Source organism: Lynx canadensis, chromosome A2, assembly GCF_007474595.2.
Source record: "Lynx canadensis isolate LIC74 chromosome A2, mLynCan4.pri.v2, whole genome shotgun sequence".
Classification (NCBI taxonomy): Eukaryota; Metazoa; Chordata; class Mammalia; order Carnivora; family Felidae; genus Lynx; species Lynx canadensis.
In genome coordinates this window covers 6,577,666-6,601,762 of record NC_044304.2, presented here as the reverse complement: position 1 = coordinate 6,601,762, position 24,097 = coordinate 6,577,666, and the positions used below count along the sequence as shown (strand labels likewise).

Sequence of the window (24,097 nt, the reverse complement as noted above, 5' to 3'; positions counted from 1 at the left end):
TCACCCACGTACTGATCATGTTCCAGAGTTTACCGTCAGAGGGTGCCCACCCTTACTCATCTCATTCCACATACCTTCATGCACCTGTAGTCACATAGTAGGTGTTGTCCCAGCACAGAACAGACAAACTCCTTCTGTGTATTTGTACACAATTCTCCACAGTAAAATCTGACTCATAATTGTGTGTCTAATGGGATACCATTTTCTTCTAAGGAAAAGAAAATTATACCTATATCTGTATCTATCTATATCCATTTCTCTCTCTCTCTCTCCCCCTCGATAGATAGATAGATAGATAGATAGATAGATAAGATCAAAGCCCTGGGCAAGAAGGACCAAATCGACTTCCCCTTTCTGAATGCCAATAAGAAACACCAAGTCAGTCAACCATAGTAAATTCCCATAAAACCAAAAATTTTATTTGATTTTTTAATCTCATGAGAGGCAGAGTTCCCATCCTGCTAATGCTTTTTTGTCACTTTTTATTTTGAACTATTTTTCGACTCACATAAAAGTTGCAAAAACAGCACCAAGAGCATTTCAGTGTACATTTCCCAGAGCTCCCCTTGATGGTGACATAATCTTTCATAATCTTCATAAATTACCCAAACAAGGAAACAGACCTTAGAGCAATACTATTAACTGGAACTATATGCCTTACTGGGATTTAACCTGAGTTCCCTTTTGGAAACACAGAAGAGACAAGGCTTAATGCATTCACGCTGAATCAGATCGGAAGCCTTTGTCTGATCAAAGTCTTAGTTCATTCAAAGAGGACATAGCCATAGCTGAAAGTATGAATAATCTATCCATTTCCAGGCTCCATGTGTGCCAGTCTGCATTCATAAAAAAGGAAATCACTCTAGGACACCCCTTTTTGCATTAATCCACATGCATACATGCATGTCTTTTCTGTCTCAATTGCTCCAGGCTGTAGCTCTCAGGCCTGGCTGTACTTTCCAACCTCTCATAGTGCTTTTGAAAATTCCAGTGCATGAGACTCCTACTAGAGCAATTATGTTAAAAATCTCTAGAGGTCAGATTTTTAAAATTCTCCAAGGATCCCAAACCACAGCCTAAGTTGAGAATCTCTCTCACAGATTTTGCAATAAGACTCAAATCGACAGGATCACAGGCTAACCATAAGCTGTAGTGGGAGACAGCCTCCCCACTGAGTTTCACATCAAGGCTCATTTTAATTTGTGTGGCTGAGAGCTGAAGGGACCTGTCCTCTTCTGCCCTCCAAGATCATCATGAACAGCTGGCCAAGAAAGAAAGAGGACAGAGAAAGACCACAACCAGAGGCCACTTGTGAGCTAATGTCAAGGAGAAAAATTTGACATCACATCATTTAAAAAATATCAGAAGACATTAAAAAAAAATTCTCTACTGGTCTAGTCTTTAGGAGTGGTCATATTATAATCAGACCCAAAGGAAGAAAGTCAAACAGAAATGCCCAGCAAGGGAGTTGAACCTCCTCGTTTACAAATGTGATTACCAGATGGTAAATCTGAGAGCAGATTTCTGTAACATCCAGTTAGAATACACAGGACTGGAAACAGCATACTGCAGGCATGCAAAAAATGACTTAGTCCCTTGAAGTTAAGACTACAAACCAACTGAAATAACTTACTTATCAAGACTAATACTAGGCTCATTAAGATTCACTTCCACTCTGTGTTGTGACCGTCATGCAAAACTACTGTGTTATAAACTGCCCTATCCTAACCAGTCCCTTGCCTTACAAGACCCCAACTTGAAATCACCCACCCAGCCTAAGACCCTACAAAGATCCTTCCTTGATTTACCCCTCTCGGACAGTATTGAGATCCTCTCAAGGTGGTGTTTTCCTTTGCTGTGGTAGATCTAATAAGCTCAGCAGCTTGTTTTACAGCATTTTCAGGTGGTGTTTTGAAGAGTCAACTGTTGACAACAGCTTCAAGATTCATGGTTACATCGCACTTTAAAAGTCCACATGGGGGAAGAATGATGTCAGCAAGATGCAGCATAAGGGTCACTGGTGATCATCTGTTCCCAGAAACATCCTTCAAAACGATGAAGCACACAGGAAAATACCTTCAGGAGATCTAAGATTCAGGTGAGGGATTACAGCACAGAAATAAGAGAAGATGCATTGAAGCAGATGGGGAAAATCAGTTTCACATTGCCTCAGCAACCCTCTCCCAAGACCAGGCAGCACAGATGGATAGAGACACCTTCCTGGGGTGCAGGGAGAGAGAAGTGAGCACCCTCTTTCACCATGTACACCAGCACCAGGGTAACTCTCACGGATCCAGGCTCCTGGCCCACCTCAGTGCCAGGTCAGCCCCTGTGGACCTAGAATCTGAACCAGTTTCCGTAAGCCGAGATTCCTGGAGCACCCTAGCACTCTGGCAGACCGAGGCTCTAGGCAGGTTCCCAGGCACTGAAGCTCCTGGCCAGACTAGTGCCAGGTCAGCTATTATAGACCCAGATTCCTGGCTCACTCCATGGCCAAGCTGAATCGTGTGACCCCAGGTCCCTGGCTTGCCCCAACACCAGGCCTGCCCCTGTGGACCTAGAATCCAGACCAGCTCCCATGGACCCAGGCTCCTGACACACTATGGCAGTGGACTGGCCTCTGTGGCCCCAGACTCCAGGTAGGTACCCACAGACTCAGCTTCCAACCTTGCCCCAGGACCAGATCAGCCCCAGACTCCCAACTGGCCCTAGCACCTGGCTGATCCTTGTGGCCTTAGGCTCCAGATTGGCTCCCATGGACTCAAACTCTGGTCTTCCCTGGTGCCAGGTTGGCCCCTGGACTCCCAGACCAGGTACCACAAACCCAAACACCAAAGCCACTTCAGTAGTCTCTGATGCCTGTTTGGTCTCCATGAACCCAGGATCCGAGCCCAGTCATATGGACTCAGGTCCTAAGCTCAAGTCTGTGAATCCAGGTTGGTCCCCATGTATCCAAGCACTGGACCCCTGTCCATCTGGCAACCCAGGTAAGACTGCCTGCTTGAGAACTCCAGTAGCAAGCATGTAAAAAAGCCAGTTTTGTTGGTCAAAAATAGTGGAATGTTGGCAATTTCATATGACTCAGCCTAGTATTACGTTCTCTACTTTTGTCTATGGTTGGCTGATTTCCATAATTAAAGGTTTTTAAAAACTGGCACTTAATGTATCACTCGGTTCCGTGGGTGTTTATTGAGCGGACATATGACCTGAGATTTCTGGCAGTGACCTCCTAAAACTGAATTCCTAAATACGCAAAGGTAGAGACTCTCACGGATGCCACCCTGGGACCAATATTCAGAGCAAGGATCTGGCTGCAGACCCATGCAGCCAGCCTCTCTCTTGGCGTGTGTCCATCAGGTGAGATTCCACTTGCCCCCTTAGCAGAACTGGAAGGCAGCCACGGTGTCTTTACAGACAGCTGCCCTCTTGGGGGTAAGTGGGGCTGGAGGTAGTCTTTGTTTCTTGGTGTGACATCACTGGGTGAATGTACAGAGGTGTTTCTTGGTTCTTGAGCTGATGAGGAACACTGGCTTCAAAGAAGAGTGGACACCTCCTCTAGGGGAAGCCCTTGACCTTGGAGAGATCCCCAAGGAGAGGGTGAAGAGCCATTGGGAAACCAGCAACTTGCACCCAGTTGCCTCCTAAAGACCTGAAACAGTCAATACAGGCGTCCTACTTCCATATCCCAGCCCCCACAGGAAACTGAGGTATTCAGGGAACAGATGTGAAATTGGACAATTTGTCTAACAAGGAGCCTTGGGAATTGACTTCTCATTGGCCCAGAAATTGTAAATATTCCCTCTGTTCTTACAATTCATCCCCACCCTAGCTTGTCTTCTTTGGGCCAGGTGGATACCTACCTGTGCCTCTGTGAGGCATCCTCTTTGTCTCCGGGATCTGGTCCTCTTTGGGCAACAGAACCAGGATCTCTATTGACTGTCACCAGGGAGGAAACTGAGCCAAGTTTGCCTCAGTGATAATGTCAAGAAGAGGAAAGATATCCCAGTAAGTGGGCTTGGAGGACAAGGAGAGAGAGCAAGAGAGAGAACCTTGATGAATGTTGGCAAAGTGAGTAGGTGGCAGCCTTTGTGTTTCCAGAAACACTGGGAGATTTTACGTGGCTGAGTTCACTCATTTCCCAGCCCAGAATTCAATAACCACACCTATCTACCTAGCTCAACCTCATGCAGCTATGATGCCACCAATCTCTTTCCAAAACCAGTGATTTATAACACAGTTCCTAGTATCTGAACCTGATTTTCCAAGCCCACTTGAGCACCTTGAAGAACAGAGGCATTCCCTCTAAGACATTTGTATTATTCCCACCACTGAGTCCTTGAGGCCCTTGGATTTCTTGATGTTTTCAGGCTGAGAGGCCCTAGAAACAAGTCCGGGGATTCATCTAGGGTAGGATTTAGGCCTACTTGAGTAGAGCCTAACCAAGAAGATGAAGGGAGCACATGAGTCTCCCAGTTCCTGAGACTTAAAGTTTTCCCAAGAGCTTTGGACAGACAAGGAGGGACAGAGTAAGTGGGTGATAGCCTAGGTGTGCAGGACAGAAGAATGTGAGATGAGCACATTGATTCAGTTAGTAACTTAATCTATAGGGTACTCACTAGCTCCTTTTGGTGTTAAAAAAAATACCTGAGTCTTTTAGCCAAGTTATGATACCATGAGGTAGGATGTTGTCAGTGCCACAGAGTGGCATAGCCTCTGATCTGATGTCAAAACACAGAGTAAGAAACTACCTTTGACATGGGGGCTCTGTAGCAGTGAAATCTGGTGGAGGATGGTCAGGGGGCCAGGGAACTCCAGGAAGAGAGAATATAAAAGGACAGTGTGCCTCAGTGGAAAGGCTGTGAGCTTTGGACTCAGGAAGACATACAGCAGAGTGAAGCTCACCTTTAGGAGCTGTAGGAGCTACACCTCCTTTCTCCTCTTTGGGCCTCAATGATCACACCTATAAAAATGGATCATAACCCCTTCCCCATGGTTTGTCACTAGGATGATATGTCATATATGTAAGTATCTATCCTAGTGCTTGGCACATATTAGGAACTTATTAAATGATTTGAAATGTGAAGAAGCATGGAGACAGAAACAGCAGGGAAGGATGGGATTTTAATAAAGGGACTGACCTACTGTCCCCCAAATCTGCTGTAAAACATAATTTTAGGAGGGCAGTAGTAAATAAAGTGAGAAGTATAGATTTGCATGGGTGTCTGAACCTTTGAAGAAATAAACACTTCTTCCAGACTTCATGGACTGACTTCAGTAAGAGAACAGTTTCACTTGTGGGCGGGGGTATGCTGGAGCATGTGGTGACCCGGGGTCTAGCCGTGTGGGGCGCTAAGTGCAGGGGCTTGTGGTGGCTTGGACAGGGAGGTGGTGTTGTCTTTTCAGCCCAGACTGCTGGGACCCACAGCATTGACACCTGTGTGGTGGCTGGTCCTTGGTGAGTGCTGCAGGGAGGTCCACAGTGGCTGCAAGGGCTCTTGGGGTCCTCAGCAGTGCCTTCAGATCCTTCGGCTAGGGAACTCAGCAGGCAGCAGGGGTGGCTGGAGCCAGTGAGGTGCACGCACTTGGCTATGGGGACCAGGGGCAGGTGCCTATATATGGCAGGGGCTGGTTGCAGACACACATGTAGTGGGGGGGGGGGGCAGGGTAGCAGCAAGGGCTGAGGCCAGCTATGGACTCGCTGGCAGCTTGTGGAGGCCCTGGCTATTGGCGTGCTTTCCCATGGCTGCATACACGGAGGCCAATAAGGGGTAGCAGGCCAAGAGCTTGTAGGTACACAGCTGGCGTGGCTAGTCCCAAGCACGCACATGGTTGTGAGGGTCAGCAGGAGAGTCTAGTCTGGCATCTTGCACTTGTGCGGCTGCAGAGGCCTGAGCTGACTGCAGGTGAGGTTCCTGGGCTCTTGCCCGGGCAGGGAGGGACCCAGGCAGCTGGCTTCCATGAATGGAAATCCCTGTGGGGTGAAAGCTGGTGAAATCTTCGGGTAGTCCTGGCAGCTGTGCTTATTTACCATTGATTCCTTCTTCGGGGGTAAAATCTGCTGAGTTTAATCTGCAGAGCAGATCACTGGGAATTGTAGTCACTTATACTGTGGGGCTGCTTTTCTTCCTTGTTTTCAGCTGTCTCTATACATTTCAGCTTTGTAGGGTTTGGGGAGGGTAAAACCGAAGCAAGTCCTTTACGCGGTGCTCCAGAAGGCTGGAGAAGCTGACTGCTCGCCCGACTCCTTCTTTACTGGTAAGGGGATCTCTCTCCAGCTGGGAATGTCCCTCTTGATGCTTACCACTGCTAACTTGGGGGATAGGATAGTGCAGGCAAAAAGATGCTGTCTTTCTTCTTCTCTCCTGTGATTGATCTCCGGTTTTGTGTTCCACTGTGTTGCGAAAACTCCTTGAGTGGATTCTAGAGTTCTCCCAGAGCTCGTTTTTATTCAATAGCTGGCTAATTGTTGATCTTTGCAGAGGGGCAGAAAGGCTGGGTCTTCTGTGTTGCCATTTTGGTCCCTTGTGCTTCTTGGCTGATTTTAGTCAACCTGGGATGATTTAAAAATATCCTTTAGCTGTGGGGCGCCTGGGTGGCTCAGTCGGTTAAGTATCCGACTTCGACTCAGGTCATGATCTCACAGTTGTGGGTCTGGCATCAGGCTCTGTGCTGACAGCCCAGAGCCTGGAGCCTGCTTTGGATTCTGCGTCTCTCTCTCTCTCTCTCTCTCTCTCTCTCTCTCTCTCTCTGTGCCCCTACCTGGCTCACGCTCTGTCTCTCTCTCATGCAAGGACAAAAATAAATATCCTTTAGCTGTAATGACCATGACCACGACTATAAAAGCTTTCAGTGAGATCTATGAGTCTTTCTAGCAAATTAATGAACCACAGGGGGCTTGGGGACCCCCTTGAAACTTTCAGTTGGTGTCAGACATGGGAATGATCTTGTGGACTGTGTTCTCTTTAATTTTGTAGTGTGCCAACTCCCCACAGTCAGTGTCAGAGTGGAATTCACTAGAATGACCCAAACTCACTGAAAAACATTCATCCTTCCACTTTGACTCTTGGATGGCCTCAGGGTCACCCTGTGTGTGGAACCGCAGCTGTGCTGTAATCAGTTATTAGAGGTAAAAGTTATCCATAGAATTTTAAAAAGATGGATCTAAATCCTGAGGATTGGCTCACTGAATGCATTAGGAAATATAAGCTAACTAGAAATTAGCCAGTTTCCAGCAATCACTTAGTTACTATTATCTGTGATAGCTAAAATGTAGTTGAAGGACAATATTGGGGCAGATCCTGACTCTGGTCCAAGTTTGAATATAGGACAAAGGAAAGTCTGCATACACAGCTGGCGAATCAGACGGATTTGGTGACTGAGGCTCCAGATGGCTGTTGATAGGACACTTACTCTGCACTGGGCTTTTCATACCCAGTGGCAGATAAAAATGCTCAAGATACTATGAAAGGGCTGAATCAGAAGACACTGTATCACTGTGGACCACTTAGTCACATCCGATCAAGGAGCACACTTTCATCCTCAGAGTAGTAGTTTGGTGGAGCATTGCAATGAACATTTGAAACAGTGTTGTCTAAAACAGGAGAGATATAAAGGCATGGTGTGTTGGCTTACATACCTTTACAAGCATGATACCACTCTGAACCTGAGGGTGCCCAGGAATACCTTCACCAGATAAACCCCTGCACTGATCTAGGGGATCTGGGTCAGTAAGTTCGGGGCAGGATGGTGTTGTGGCTATGCATCTTCCTTACATCAACTTTATTTTTCCTGCTTGATGTAACGGTCCCAGGACTGGTGCTACTCTGTGCATGCTGGGTATGAGGAGAATCCCTCATCAAGGAACTCTAACTCTACTTTTAAATCTTTATGTCAGAATTCCCAAGAGCCTGACAACTTAGATTTTTGCCTTCACCCCATCTAGGAAAATTGGGGTAGTCGAGACAGCCACTAGCTCTATACCCGTATAACTTCATTCCATACAAGTGGGGGCAGACTGAGGGGGAAGCAGTAGGTCGAATATTTCTGCCCACCATGTGGACCAGCAGACTGACAGAACAAAGGTGTGCAAGGTTGGGTGAAAGGAAGTGATAAATGGGAAAAAGGAGGAACAGTTATTGAGGGTAGAGGGATACATAGACTAGGCATTTAGGGAAACCCAATATTCTACTGGTGCCTTGACGCAGGCTCTGAGCAAAGGATGATATTGTTTCTTAGCTCAGTTATAGAAGATGCTGAGGTCACCCCTCCTTTTGGAACCTGACCAAGTCAGATGGAAGGCTGCCAGTCTGAATGGCATTGCTCTGGGTGACATTTTGGTCATACGATATGAGAATGGACTGGACTCATTGTTAGTGACTGAGTGCAACTCTGGTAATGTTCCCAGTGTCTTTGACTTGTATTTTTCAGTTTGTATCTTCTAATATCCTGCAATATATTATAACATTAACACTGTTAGTAAGAATATAATACTGATATTGATGGCTTCACATATTGGGAAATTGAGTTAAAATCCCCCTCATTATGAATACTAATGGAAAATGGTCTGAGGAAGAGCCGATTTTAATAATCATCAATTACTTTCTATGCTAAATAATTCACAAGCTTATCATAATGTATAAATAGAGGTAGATCAAGCGACAAAAATACGACAATGGATGTAATGGCTTTATAGGGTGGATTAGTTATTTCTTCAAATTTATCCCTATCCATACTGATAGCAAGAAATGTTAGGCATATCATCATTTTGCTAGCCAAGGACAGTAGTGTTTGCCTGTGTGATAAGAATTTATCCCTGCTCAAAAAATTTCTGGGATGTATTCTCTAAGCCCTTTGAATGTCATGCCTTGTAAGAGAGTCTTGGTTTGTCTGGAGATCTTGAGTCACATTTGTTGTGATTTGAGGTGGGGATTGGCCCTACCAGATAGTCTTAGGGAGGAAATGGCCACAATAGGTAGTAATAACATGATTTCAGGAGGGGATTTGTGTCACATGGTATCAGCCAATCTTCAGAAGACTGGAGCTTAGAGACTGATATGAGGGATGAGGACAGTTATTTGTTCCCACGTGATGGAATCTCCATAAAAATTCCGAACACTAAAGTTAAGGAGAGCTTCCCTGGTTGGCAATATTCTGTGTGTATTAAAAGCGATGCCGTCTTGACTCTGGTGATAGTTGACAACGGAGGCTCAATATTTGGTATTTTACTGGGCTCTGCCCTGTGTGCTGCTTTTATTGGTTGATTTTAATCTGCACCCTTTAGCTGTAACAAACTACTTTTTAATTGAAGGATAGTTGACATGCCATGGTACATTGATTTCAAGTGTACAACATAGTGATTCAACAATTCTATACATTATTCAGTGCTTACCACAATAATACAGTTGCCATCTGTCACCATACGAAGTTATTAGAATATGATTGGCAGCTGTAATAAACTCTAACTGGGAGGATAATAATTGTAACCATGAATATAACAGCTGTGTGTCTTTCTAGTAAATTATGAAATTGTGGGTTGTTAGGGAGCCCCTAAACACGCAGTTAGTGTCAGAATGAGGGCAGTCTTGTGGAATGAGTTCCTTCCGACTTTATAATGGGCCAACTCTCACACTCTGATAGCATTTGGTGATTTCCATGGTGTAAGATCACAATGATCAATTTTAGACTACTGACATTTTAACAAAATTTATTAAAGTTTAAGTATCTACTCTTGTGAGACAATATAAATAAACTTCAAAACACCTTTCCTGTTCCAGGTGGTATGATGAAAATCTCTTTATTTCCAATGTATCCATCATACCAAGTTAGAAGTTACATACTCTATGTTCTTTATTTTAGTGGTTTCACAAAATCTTTTATCATATGTGTTTGACAAAGAAGGTCCAAAATACTCGATATTTCTATTCTCCTGCAAAGCAATACAAGAACATTGTAATTTTTCATTCTAATTACCTCTATTATATGCTCTGTTATTGTTGCTTAATATTTTAATTCACCTTGATTACGCACATTTTACAATTATTACTTTACAGACTCGGTGTTTTGTTTAAATTTTTCCTACACATATAACAATTTCTTAGTAAACCATTGCTTCTTGGACATCACTTACTCTGTGGATTCCATTTATTTTAGCCTGATGCATATTCTTGAGTAATTCTTTCAGCAAAAACCCATGCATGCTGTCCTCTCCCAATCTGTATCTGAAGTGGCAACACCCCAGTCAAGGTCCTTTGAACAGAGTCTTCAAACCTGTGTTGTTGCAATGTATCAATTGTTCAAGGTGCAAAATATATATAAGCTAGTATTGTAAATAACACAGATAAGCAATTGGTTATAAGCTCATCTAAACTTCTGGACTCATCTCCATGGCATTCATGTAACTTCCCCCTTTCAATACTTTCAGAGGAATGATACCCATGGAACCAAGGAACCGAACCAGCGCATTAGAATTCATCCTCCTGGGGCTTTCAGAAACTCCAGAGCAGGAGACCCTCCTCTTCTCTCTGTTCCTCTGCATGTATGTGGTCATGGCCATGGGAAACCTTTCAATCATCCTGGCAATCAGCTCAGACTCCCACCTCCACACCCCCATGTACTTCTTCTTAGCTAACCTGTCTTTGGTTGATTTTGGTCTGGCCACCAACACAGTCCCCAAGATGCTGGTGAATATCCAAATCAGGAGCAAGTCAATCTCCTATGCCTGCTGCCTGACCCAGATGTACTTTTTCCATTTCTTTGGCATCGTTGACAGTGTCCTGATTGCTGTGATGGCTTATGACAGGTTTGTGGCTATATGTCACCCCTTACACTATACCACCATCATGAGCCCACGCCTCTGTGGCCTGCTGGCCGGTAGCCCATGGGTATTTTCCTACTTTATATCCCTCACTCATATTCTCCTGATGGCTCGTCTGGTTTTCTGTGGGAACAATGAGCTACCTCACTACTTCTGTGACCTCACTCCCCTTCTCAGGCTTTCTTGCACTGACACGTCTGTGAACAAGATCTTTGTGCTCATTGTGGCTGGGCTGGTGATAGCCACGCCTTTTATCTGCATCCTGGCCTCCTATGCTCGCATCATTGTGGCCATCATGGAAGTCCCTTCTGCAGGGGGCAGGAAGAAAGCCTTTTCCACCTGCAGCTCCCACCTCTCTGTGGTTGCTCTCCTTTATGGGACCACCATTGGGGTCTATCTGTGTCCCTCCTCTGTCCGCACAGCTGTGAAGGAGAAAGCCTCTGCTGTGATGTACACTACAGTCACCCCCATGCTGAACCCCTTTATCTATAGCTTGAGGAACAGAGATCTGAAGGGGGCCCTGAGGAAGCTTGTCAACAGAAAGATCACTTCATCTTCCTGACCACAAGGACACCTGGAAACTTCCAGGAAGTAGGATCTCAACATCTAGGGTCTTGGGCACAAGTATAGAATTGCACGGTTTGGGAAAACAGCCACTTTGGAGTTTGAGTTGTAGAAGTTTCGAAGGAAATCTCAAGATGGCCCTATTACTCTATGTTCTCAATTACTGGGACAAGTAAGGATGTGTCAAGATCAGTCTAGCCCTACCAGATTGGATTTGTCCTGATTCAAAATCCAGTTAGCTTTCCACAAATATTTATTGAGTTCATATTCTCAACTTGATATAGGTGCTAGCCAGGGAGTGGTGAGGAGACATAAGATTCCTATAGTGTGGAGTTTATAGCTGCATGTGGGAGATGACACTGGACACTAACTATAATAGAACGAAATATGCACATGAGGGCAAGGATAGGACAGAGTAGGAACACCCAACAGAGTCTGGAAGGGGGGATCAGGGAAGGTTTCCTAAAAGAGATGATCCTTCACCTCAAAGGATAAGATGATGTTTTTCAGGCAAATATGAGGAGAAAGAGTATCAGGGAAAAAAAACAGTATGTGAAAAGACGAGAGAGCAAGAGAAAGTGAAAGCGAAATATCCAGTTATGGTGAATGACTTGGGTCATGCCAGATCAAGGACTTTGGGACCAATTCAAGAGTTTTGCTTTTTCCAGAGAACCAGGCAGTAAATGACTTCCAGGGACCAAAGTCAGGGAGCATGTGAATGAATCATGCCCCCCCCCCCCCGACTTCACTCCTATTCTATCTTCTGGAGAAACAAGATGGCATGACCTAGATAAAAGTTGCACAAGTCACAAGGGAAAAAATTCAGGCCACGCATTAAGGGGATGAGGAATAGTATAAGTCTTTCAAAGAGAAAAATGCCAATCAATTGAATCATGAGTGTCTAAGCCAAAAGGAAGCTAAGGGATATCTCCATCATCATATATGCCTGTGGAATGCATAGGAGTAGTAACACTGCTTACAATAGAAGTGAGAGCTATTCATTATGAGTTTATCTTGTGCCATACACCGTACTATGTTTCTTTTCTTTGTTTCATTTAGTCATTCCAAAGCCCCTATGAAGGTAATACATTTCATTTTTTTTTAATTATTGGGTAGTAGTGCTAATACTCATATGGAGATTTACAACTGAAGTGAAATGAGTGGTGCCTTTTCAGGGGCCAGAAATTTTCAAATGGTGCTAAGAAGCTGACATCATCTTAAGCCAAATGGCTTCGAATGATCACACATCCAATTTGCCTTTGGCACTTCCTTCCATGAAAATTAAATTAGAATTTCTCAGTTGAACAAACAGATACCAGACCTGGTACTGTTATGGCAACTATTAGTGAGAGCACAGGTAGAAAAATCCATTTAGTGGGGGAATGTCCTAATGGATAAAATACAGAATTTAAAAATTTTGGAGTTTGCAATGGAGTACCCATGCATCTGGTCATGGAATGTTTTGGATAACTAAAAACACAGGTGAAAGTTGATCCACAGCCTCTCCCTTCCTAAGTTTCCTTCCATTCTCTTGCCACATGCATGGAAGTAATCACAGTGTTGGCTGGGAGAGAGCTGGAATTTGCAAACTTGGAAGACTATTACAACCTGGGACTCAGAATATTTGTGAATATTTCTCTCTGATACAGAAAGATATGGCTTGAGCTAAAGCACTGATTTGACCCCCTCCCCTTCTATGGAATGAAAGATTCATTGGCCAATAAAAATCTCTTAAGGTTTTGTTAGCTAAACTGTCTTCAATTGTTTTATGTTAAGACATAAAAAAATGCTGATTCAAAGGGGCACACATACCCCAATGTTTATAGCAGCACTATCAACAATAGTCAAATTATGGAAAGAGCCCAAATGTCCATCAGCTGATAAATGGATAAAGATGTGGTATGTGTGCATGTATGTATGTATGTATGTATGTGCATATGTGTGTGTATGTGTATATACATATACATGATGGAATATTACTCAGTGATCAAAAAGAATGAAATCTTGCCATTGCAACAGTGTGGATGGAACTAGAGGGTATTATGCTAAGTGAAATAGGTCAGTCAGAAAATGACAAATATATGATTTCACTCATATGTGGAATTTAAGAAATTAGGAGGAGGGAAGGAAAAGTAAGAAAAAATAGAGAGGGCACCAAGCCATAAGAGAGTCTTAAATACAGAGAACAAACTGAGGGTTGCTGGAGGAGAGTTGTTGGGGGGATGGGCTAATGGGCGGGAGCATTAAGGAGGACACTTGTTGGGATGAGCAGTGGATGTTTATATGTAAGTGATGAATCACTAAATTTTACTCCTGAAACAAATACTACACTATATGTTAACTAACTTGGATTTAAATAAATTAAAAAAAAATTTTAGGGGCTTCTGGGTGACTCAGTCCCTTAAGCGTCTGACCTCGGCTCAGATCATGATCCTGCGGTTCATGGGTTTAAGCCCCATGTCAAGCTCTGTGCTGACAGCTCGGAGCCAGGAGGCTGCTTCAGATTCTTGTTTCCATCTTTCTCTCTGCCCCTCCCCCACTTGTGTTCTTCTCTCTCTCTCTCTCTCTCTCAAAAATAAACATTAAAAATTTATTTTTTATTTTTTATTTTATTTTTATTATTTATTTTTGAGAGAGAGCAGGGGGAGGGGCAGAGAGATAGAGGGAGAAAAAATCCCAAGCAGGCTTCATGCTGTCAGCACAGAGCCCAATGTGGGGTTTGAACTCACAAACCGTGATCTCATGACCTGAGCTGAAATCAAGAGTTGGACATCAACTGACTGAGCCACTCAGGCACCCCCCACATTTTTTTTTTTAAAAAGGAGATTGCATCCTCTGGGCAAATATCTAGTAGTGCAATTGCCCGGTCATAGGGTAGCTCTATCTCTAAGTTTCTGAGGAGCCTCCACACTGTTTTCCAGAGTGGCTGCACCAGTTTGCATTCCTGTCAACAGTGTAAGAGGGTTCCCTTTTCTCTGCACCCTCACCAACATCTTTTGTTTCCTGTGTTGCTAATTTTAGTCATTCTGATAGGTGTGAAGCGATATCTCATTGTGGTTTTGATTTGTATTTTCCTAATGATAAGTGATGTTAAACACTTTTCATGTGTCTGTTAGTGGTTTATGTGTCTTTGGAGAAATGTCTGTTCATGTCTTCTGCCCATTCCTTCACTGGATTACTTATTTTGAGTGTTGAGTTTGATAAGTTCTTTATAGATTTTGGATACTAGCCCTTCATCTGATATGTCATTTGCAAATATCTTCTACCATTCCATTGGTTGCCTTTTAGTTTTGTTGATTGTTTCCTTTGCTGTGCAGAAGTTTTCTATTTTGATGAAGTCCCAGTAGTTCATTTTTCCTTTTGTTTCCCTTGCTTCCAGAGACATGTCTAGTAAGAAGTTGCTTCAGCTGAGGTCAAAGAGGCTGCTGCCTGTTTTTTCCTCTAGGGTTTTGATGGTTTCTTTTCTTATATTAGGTCTTTAATCCATTTTGAATTTTTGTATATGGTGTAAGAAGGTGGTATAGTTTCATTCTTCTGCATGTCGCTGTCCAGTTTCCCCATCACCATTTGTTGAAGAAGCTGTCTCTTTTCCATTGGATTTTCTTTCATGCTTTGTTGAAGATTAGTTGACCATATAGTTGTGGGTCTATTTCTGGACCCCATTTCTGGGTTCTCTATTCTGTTCTATTGATCTATGTGGTTTTTTTTTTTTTTTGTGCCAGTACCATACTGTCTTGATGATTACAGCTTTGCAATACAGCTTGAAGTCCAGAATTATGATACATTCCACTTTGTTTTTTTTTTTCAACATTACTTTGGCCATTCATGCTTTTCTTTTTCAACATTACTTTGGCTATTCAGGGTCTCTTCTTGTTTCATACAAATTTTAGAATTATTTGTTCTAGCTCTGTGAAAAATGCTGCTGTTACTTTGATAGGGATTGCACTGAATGTGTAGGTTGCTTTGGGTAGCGTAGACATTTTGACAATATTTGTTCTTCTAAAATACTGATTTGAAGGGGCACATGTACCCCAATGTTTATAGTAGCACTATCAATAATAGCCAAATTATGGAAAGAGCCAAAATGTCCACTGACTGGTGAATAGATAAAGAAGGTATGGAGGGGATATATATAAGATGGAACACTACTCAGCTATCAAAAGAAAGAAATCTTGACATTTGCAAAGACATGGATGGAACTAGAATGTATTATGCTAAGTGAAATAAGTCAGTCAGAGAAAGATTTCACTTATATGTGGAATTTAAGAAACAAAACTGTTGAACATAGGGTAAGGGGAGGAAAAATAAAATAAGATAAAAACAGAGAGGGAGGCAGCCCATAAGAGATTCTTAAATATAAAGAACAAACTGAGGGATGCTGGAGGGGAGTTGGGAGGTGGGCTAAATGGGTGATGGCATTAAGGAGGACACTTGTGATGAGTACTGGGTGTTATATGTAAGTGATGAATCACTCAGTTCTGCTCCTGAAACAAATACTACACTATACATTAATTAACTTGAATTTTAATAAAATCTTGGAAGAAAAAAAACTTAATAAGAAGATTGAATTGGTAATCCAAAATCTCCCTAGAAAGAAAAGCTTGGGACCAGATGGCTTCAGTGGTCCAAACTTTTAAAGAAGAATTTGCGCCAGTACTACTCAAACTCTTCCAGAAAGAGGAGGAACACTTCCAACCTCGTTCTGTGAGGCCAGCATTGCCCTGGTATCGAAGCCAGGCAAAGACACTGTAAGAAAATAAAATTACAGACCAACATCCTTTATGAATACTAATGCAAGAATCCTCAACAAAATACTAACAAACCCCAACATAGTGACAGAATTGTACATCATGACCAAGTGAGATTGATTCCTGGGATGCAAGAATAGTCCAACACAAGAAAAATCAGTCAATGTATATAGCACATCAATAGAGTGAAGGGGGAGAAACACATGATTATTTCAATTGTTGAAGAGAAATCACTTGATGAAATTTAACAGCTTTTTGTGCTATAAATACCCAAGAAACTAAGAATGGAAGGAAACTACCTCAATACAATAAAGGTCAGACATTAAAAAAAAAATAAAAGAAAAAACCAACAAATATAGCTGACACCATACTCAATGGTGAAAGACTAAAAGCTTTTCTTCTAAGATCAGGAATAAAACAAGAATGCCTGATCTTATCACTCCTTTTCAACATAATATGAGAAGTCTTAGCCAGAGCAATTAGGCAGGAAAAATAAATAAAAGACATCCAAAATGGAAAGGAAAAAGTAAAATCATTTCTGTTCACAGATGGTTTGATCTTATATGTAGAAAACCCCAAAGATGTCACACACACACACACACACACACACACACACACACACACACACACACAAGCTAATGAATTCAGTAAAGCTAAACACACTAGAGCTAATAAATTCAGCAAAGCTATACAAAGTTGTACAAAGGATATAAAATCAGCACACATAAATCAGTGTGTATCTACACACCAACAATGAACCATCTGCAAAGGAAATCAAGAAAATAATCCCACTTACAATAGCATCAAAAATGTAATGCTTAGGAATAAACTTAACCAAGGGACAAAAAATTTGTATACTGAAAACTACAAAACATTGTTGAAAAAAACTGAAGAAGACACAGATAAATAAGAAAAGCTTCTGTGTTCACAGATTGGAAGACTTAATATTGTTAAGATGTCAGTACTACCTAAAGCAAGTGACAGATTCACTATGCCATAAAATCCCTATGCAAATTTCAGCAACATTTTATGCAGAAATAGAAAAATCTACCATAAAGTTCATATGGATTTCAAAGGCTCTAAATAGCCAAATTACTCTTGAAACATAGGAACACACTCAGAGGCCTCATACTTCATGGTCCTAAAACTTACTACAAAGCACAGTAATCAAAATAGTATGGTGCTAGCATAAATGGAGACATAGAAATTAATGGAATAGAATAGAGGGCCCAGAAATAAACCCTTGCATATATGGTCAGATGATTTTTGATGAAGGTGGCAAGACAGTTCAGTGGGGTAAAGGACTATCTTTTCAACAAATGGTGTTGGGAAACCAGAATCCACATGCAAAAAAACTGACCCCAAATGTTGGGCCCCTACCTTCCACCATATACAAAAATTAACTTAAAATGGATCAAAGACTCAAACCTAAGAGCTATAGCTATAGAATATTTTGGAAGAAAACATAGAAGGGAAACCTTAGGACATTGGATTTTGCAATGATTTCTTACTTATGGCATCAAAGTCACAGACAACAAGAGAAAATCCAGATAAATTGTCCTTCATCAAAATTTAAAAACTTTTGGAGCTTTCTGAGTGGTCTTTATGCCCCAAAGGTACCACAAGGGAAAGCTAGTGGGAGCTGCTGCCTTGTGCCCACTGGTAGATCTGGGGTCACTGTGGTATCCTGCTCCACCTGAAACTTCCAAACCTTATGGTAATGTCTCTTAGATCAACTCTAACTCAGAAAGGGATTGTGGGAGACCTGATTCGGGGTTAGACACTTTAGACACAGTGTGAAATCACCCCATGAAGCATTGCTGTGTTCTACTCTTTTACTGAAATCATGTACATGTGTGTCCCCATATGTAAATGTGGTTGCCAGTGGTTAAATTATGGGTTTGATTACATGCAATAAATATAAAATTTGTATACAGAAAAATTTTTTTAAAAACTTCTGCACATTTCACTTAGCATCACACTCTCCAGTTCCATCCACGTTGCTACAAAAGGCCATATTTCATTTTTTCTCATTGCCACGTAGTATTCCATTGTGTATATATACCACAATTTCTTTATCCATTCATCAGTTGGTGGACATTTAGGCTCTTTCCATAATTTGGCTATTGTTGAGAGTGCTGCAGGAACCCATGGGGGAGGGGAAGGAAAAAAAAAAAGAGGTTAGAGTGGGAGAGAGCCAAAGCATAAGAGACTGTTAAAAACTGAGAACAAACTGAGGGTTGATGGGGGGTGGGAGGGAGGGGAGGGTGGGTGATGGGTATTGAGGAGGGCACCTTTTGGGATGAGCACTGGGTGTTGTATGGAAACCAATTTGTCAATAAATTTCATATATATAAAAATAAATAAATAAAATAAATTAACAATGTTAAAAAAAAAAACTGCACATCAAATGACACTATCAACAGAATGAAAAGGCAACTCATGGAATGACAAAAATGTTTGCAAACCATGTATCTGATAAGGGATTAGTATCTAAGATATATAAAGAACTCCACCTCATCAACAACAACAGAACCAAACAATGCAATTAAAAATGGGAAAGGGTTGGGCGTCTGGGTGGCCCAGTCAGTTAAGCATGCGACTTCAGCTCCAGTCATGTTCTCACAGTTTGTGAGTTAGAGCCCCGCATCGGGTTCTGTGCTGACAGCTCAGAGCCTGGAGCCTGCTTCGGATTCTGTGTCTCCCCCTCTCTCTGCCCCTTCCCTGCTCACTCTCTGTGTTTCTCTGTCTCTCAATAATAAATAAATGTTAAAAAAAATGGGAAAGGGTTTAAATAGACATTTTTCTAAAGACAATATACAAATGGCCAATAAGCACATGAAAAACTATTCAGTATCATTATTCATTAGGAAAGTGCAAATCAACCCCAATGAGATACCGCTTCACACTTATTCGGATGACTATTATAAAAACAAACAAAACAAATAGAAAAAAATGTTTTGGCAAGTATATGGATAAACTGGAACCTTTGCTGGTTAGAAATATAAAATGGTGTAGATGTTATGGAAGATAGTAAGGCATTTCCTCAAAAAATGAAACCTAGAATTATCATATGATCCAACATTCCACTTTTGGGTATATGCCCCCAGAAATTGAAAGCAAAGACTCAAATACATCTCTGTTCATAGCAGCATTATTCACCATAACTACATGTGTGGAAACAACCCAAGTGTCCATTGCTGCTACAACATGGATGAATCTTGGACAGTATGCCAAGTGAAAGAAGCCATACACGAAAATCCAAATACTGTGTGATTCCACTTATATGAGGTGCAAAGAGGAGTCAGATTCATAGAGACAGTGAAATGGTATTCCCAGTGGCTGGAGGGAGAGGGGATGGGGAGTTAGCCTTTAAGGAGACAGGGTTTTAGTTTGGGAAGATGAAAAGTTCTGGAGATGGATGGTAGGGATTCACAAATGTGAATGTGCTTAATGCCACTGAACTGTACAGTTAAAAATGGTTAAAGTGGACGGGCACCTGGGTGGCTCAGTCGGTTGAGCGTCCAACTTCGGCTCAGGTGCTGATCTCACAGTTCATGAGTTCGAGCCCCACATCAGGCTCTGTGCTGACAGCTCAGAGCCTGGAGCCTGCTTTAGATTCTGCATCTCCTTCTCTCTCTGCCTCTCTCTCTCTCTCTCTCTCTCTCTCTCTCTCTCTCTCTCTCAAAAATAAATAAACACAGGGCGCCTGGGTGGCTCAGTTGGTTGAGCGTCCGACTTCGCTCAGGTCACGATCTCACGGTCCATGAGTTCGAGCCCCACATCAGGCTCTGTGCTGACAGCCCAGAGCCTGGAGCCTGCTTCAGATTCTGTGTCTCCCTCTCTCTCTGGCCCTCCCCCCGTTCATGCTCTGTCTCTCTCTGTCTCAAAAATAAATAAATGTTAAAAAAAAATTAAAAAAAAATAAACACTAAAAAGGTTAAAAATGGTTAAAGTAGTAAAGAGAGAGAGATAAAATCTTTTCCTTTAAGCAGTGAGAATATGAGTGATTTTACTTTCTCTTTCGTGCCTTCCCGTGTTTTCCAAGTTTCCTTCAATTAACATTCTTGCTTTGGTAAAAGAAAGAAGCACGGATGCATTTAAAAAATACATTTTAAAGGATGTTCAAGAAAAATAAAGGCTATTTTGAAAGTTGACTCTTATCAACCACGTCTAATGGCAATAGCATCAGGGAAAAAAAGAACAGGGGAAGCGAAATCATATTTTAGAGGCAATTTATAAGGTGACTTTAGTGAGTGGAATACTGCCCACCTCCCTTCCCCGAAATTCATGTCCACCCAGAACCTCAGACTGTGACCTTATGAAGATTAAGACTTTTTTTTCAGGTGAAATAAAGGTAAGGATTTTAAGGTGAAACCATTTTAGGATTGGCACTAAATCCAAAAACTGGCATCCTCATATAAGGAAGGGATAGCTTTGAGGCACACAGAGCAGAAGGTCATGTGAGGACGAATGCACATCTTGGGTTTATACAGTCCCACGCCAAGGAATGCCAAGGGTCTCCAGCTGCCGGAAGTTAGGATAGAAGCAGAAGATGGATTCTTTCTCGTTTCCAGAGGGAGCTAAGCCTGCCCAAACCTTGATTTTGGACTTCTGGCCTCTGAAACTATGAGAGAATAAATTTTGGTGTTAAAAAAAAAATGTTAAAAATACAGGGATTCAAATAATGATTGAAAAAAACCTCACACTCATTGTCACCTGTGGAAAATGTTAGAGAGCCAAGAAATTATTTTGAAAATCAATAAATAGATGGAAATAATATTAAGATTCAAGCTTTTTTTTTTTTTTTTTTTTTTTTTTTTTTTTTTTTTTTTTTTTTTACCAACACTCCTCTACAAATAGGACCTCAGACTGACCAGAGACTTAAGGAGGGGAAGTTTATTTTTGTAGTATTCCAGCTCATAAATGAATGTCTGGTAGACATTTATTTGCAATCTTTCATCAAATATTGTGTTTAGACAATGAATCTCAATGACTGCAGATTTCACAAAAAGAGAGACAATGGAAAATATGTGCTTCGTCCAGCATTACACTGTTTGTAGGGATATAAACTGGTGCGGCCACTACGAAAAACAGTGCAAAGCTTCAAGAAATAAAAAAAATGGAACTACGGTATGATCCAGCCATCTCACTTCTGGGTATATGTCCAAAGGAAATGAAATCAACTTGAGGAAATACCTCTATGCCCATGTTCGCTGCAGCATTATTCACACTAGTCAAGATAAGGAAACAACCTAAGTTGCCCATTGACGAATGAATGAGGAAAATGTGGTGTGTATATGTTCAAAGGAATATTATTCAGCCTTAAAAATGAAGGAAATCCTTATACTAAGTGAACTAAGTCAGAAAAAGACAGATATCGTATGTTTTCACTCATATGTGGAATTTGAGAAACTTCACAGAAGACCGTGGGGGAAGGGAAGGAAAAGTGAGTTACAAACAGAGAGGGAGGCAAACCCATAAGAGACTCTTAAACACAGAGAACAGACTGGTGGGGGGCTGGGGGGGGCAAGGAAAATGGGTGATTGGCATTAAAGAGGGCACTTGTTAGGATGAGCATTGCGTGTTACATGTAAGTGATGAATCATGCGAATCTATTCCTGAAGCCAAAACTATACCGTACACAGTGTATGTTAGCTAACTTGACAATAAATTACTTTTTTAAAAAAACAGCAAAAAAAAAAAAAAAAATGAAGGAAATCCTGCAACAATTCGTATTGTTTGCAAAAATATGAATGAATGGAAGGAATTATGCTAAGTGAAATGAGCCAGTCAGAGAAAGACAAACATTGCATGGTATCGTTTGTATGTGAAATTTTCTAAAATTTGAATTCATAGAAACAGAGAGTAGAATAGTAGTCTCCAGTGGCCAGGGGGTGGGGGGAAATTGGGATCAGGTTGGTAAAAAGATAACAAATTTTCAGTTATAAGATGAATAACATCTGGAGATATAATGTATACCATGGTGACTGTAGTTAATAATACTGTACCACACTATTGAAATTTGCTAAGGTAGTAGAATTGAAGTGTTCTCACTAAAAAAAAAAGTAAACCTGTGAGGTGATGGATATGTTAATTAACTTGATTGTGGGGATCCTTTCACAATGTATGTGTATATAAAACCATGACTTTGTATGCTTGAAATATATCACAAAACAATTTTATTTGTCAATTATATCTTAATAAAGTTGGAAAAAAATATATGCCTTCTGAAGAAAGTGTAGCAACCACCTGTGGAGTATCCTTCTACCCCAATATCAAGCCTGATTTTGATTCAAGTGTATACATCTAAACATAAATTATATAATTTATATATAATTTATGTAATTTTTAATTTAATATATATAATTTAATATATAATATATTAAATATATATTATATATAAATATATATAATTTTTTAATTTTTCATTTTTTTAATGTTTTATTTATTTCTGAGACACAGAGGGAGACAGAATGTGGGCAAGGGAGGGGCAGAGAGAGAGGGAGACACAGAATCTGAAGCAGGCTTCAGGCTCTGAGCTGTCAGCCCAGAGCCTGATGCAGGGCTCGAACTCATGAAAGGTGAGATCGTGACCTGAGCCCTGAGTCAAACGCTTAACCGACTGAGCCATCAGGCGCCCCTAGACAGCAATCAATTAATTGGAACATATGGGTATTTTGGGATTCTAATGTGAAAAACATGATAAAAAGCTATGAGGCAATTTGGGTAATTTGAATATTTGAGGATATATATTTATTATTAATATTTTAAAGTAAAATAATGGTATTGTGTTTATTCTTCTAAAAAGAAGGTTTTTTGGAGCACCTGGGTGGCTCAGTTGGTTGGGCGTCTGACTTCAGCTCAGGTCATGATCTCATGGTTTGTGGGTTCGAGCCCCACGTCGGGATCCATGCTGACAGCTCAGAGCCTGGAGCCTGCTTCAGATTCTGTGTCTCCCTCTCTCTCTGCCTTCCTACGCTCGCACTGTCTCTCTCTTTCTCTCTCTCTCAAAAATAAATAAACATTAAAAAAGATTAAAAATAGGGGCGCCTGGGTGGCGCAGTCGGTTAAGCGTCCGACTTCAGCCAGGTCACGATCTCGCGGTCCGTGAGTTCGAGCCCCGCGTCAGGCTCTGGGCTGATGGCTCAGAGCCTGGAGCCTGTTTCCCATTCTGTGTCTCCCTCTCTCTCTGACCCTCCCCTGTTCATGCTCTGTGTCTCTCTGTCCCAAAAATAAATAAACGTTGAAAAAAAATTTAAAAAAAAAGATTAAAAATAAAAGATTTTAAAAAGAAGGTTTTTGGGGGGTGCCTGGGTGACTCAGTTGGTTAAGCTTCTGACTTCAGCTCAGGTCGTGATCTCACGGTCTGTGAGTTCGAGCCCCGCATCGGGCTCTGTGCTGACAGCTCAGAGCCTGGAGCCTGCTTCAGATTCTGTGTCTCCCTTTCTCTTTGCCACTCCCCTGCATGCGCGCGCTCTCTCTCTCTCAAAAATAAATATTAAAAAAATTTTAAATAAATAAAAGAAGGGTTTTTTTAAAGAGACATACTGAAATCATATGATATATGGAATTTGCTCTGATATAATTCTGGTTAAGAGCTCAAAGTAGAATACAGGTGAACAAGACTCTGAATCAATAATCATTAAAACTGAGTGACAAATACACGTGGTTTCATCACATTAAGCTGATCCATGAGAAAAATTGCCCATCTTCTTGGTCAAAAATAGTGGAATGTTGGCAATTTCATATGACTCAGCCTAGTATTATGTTCTCTACTTTTGCCTATGGTTGGCTGATTTCCATAACTTAAGGTTTTTAAAAACTGGCACTTAATGTATCAGTTGGTTCCGTGGGTGTTTATTGAGCGGACGTATGACCTGAGATTTCTGGCAGTGACCTCCTAAAACTGAATTCCTAAATACGCAAAGGTAGAGACTCCCACGGATGCCACCCTGGGACCAATATTCAG

At 41.6% G+C, this 24,097-nt stretch overlaps 1 protein-coding gene across 1 annotated transcript; it reads left to right on the top strand.

Moving 5' to 3' along the window:
- The first annotated feature begins 10,409 nt into the window (after positions 1 to 10,409).
- Positions 10,410 to 11,375, top strand: LOC115503417 (olfactory receptor 24-like). The gene has a single exon (XM_030299607.1). It carries the CDS (start codon positions 10,425 to 10,427, stop codon positions 11,373 to 11,375), a length of 951 nt encoding a protein of 316 aa, XP_030155467.1. The 5' UTR covers positions 10,410 to 10,424.
- The last annotated feature ends 12,722 nt before the right edge of the window (positions 11,376 to 24,097 follow it).

Coding starts and splice junctions, on each gene's coding strand:
- LOC115503417 (XM_030299607.1), top strand. CDS start 10,425: ATGATACCCATGGAACCAAGGAACCGAACCAGCGCATTAGAATTCATC.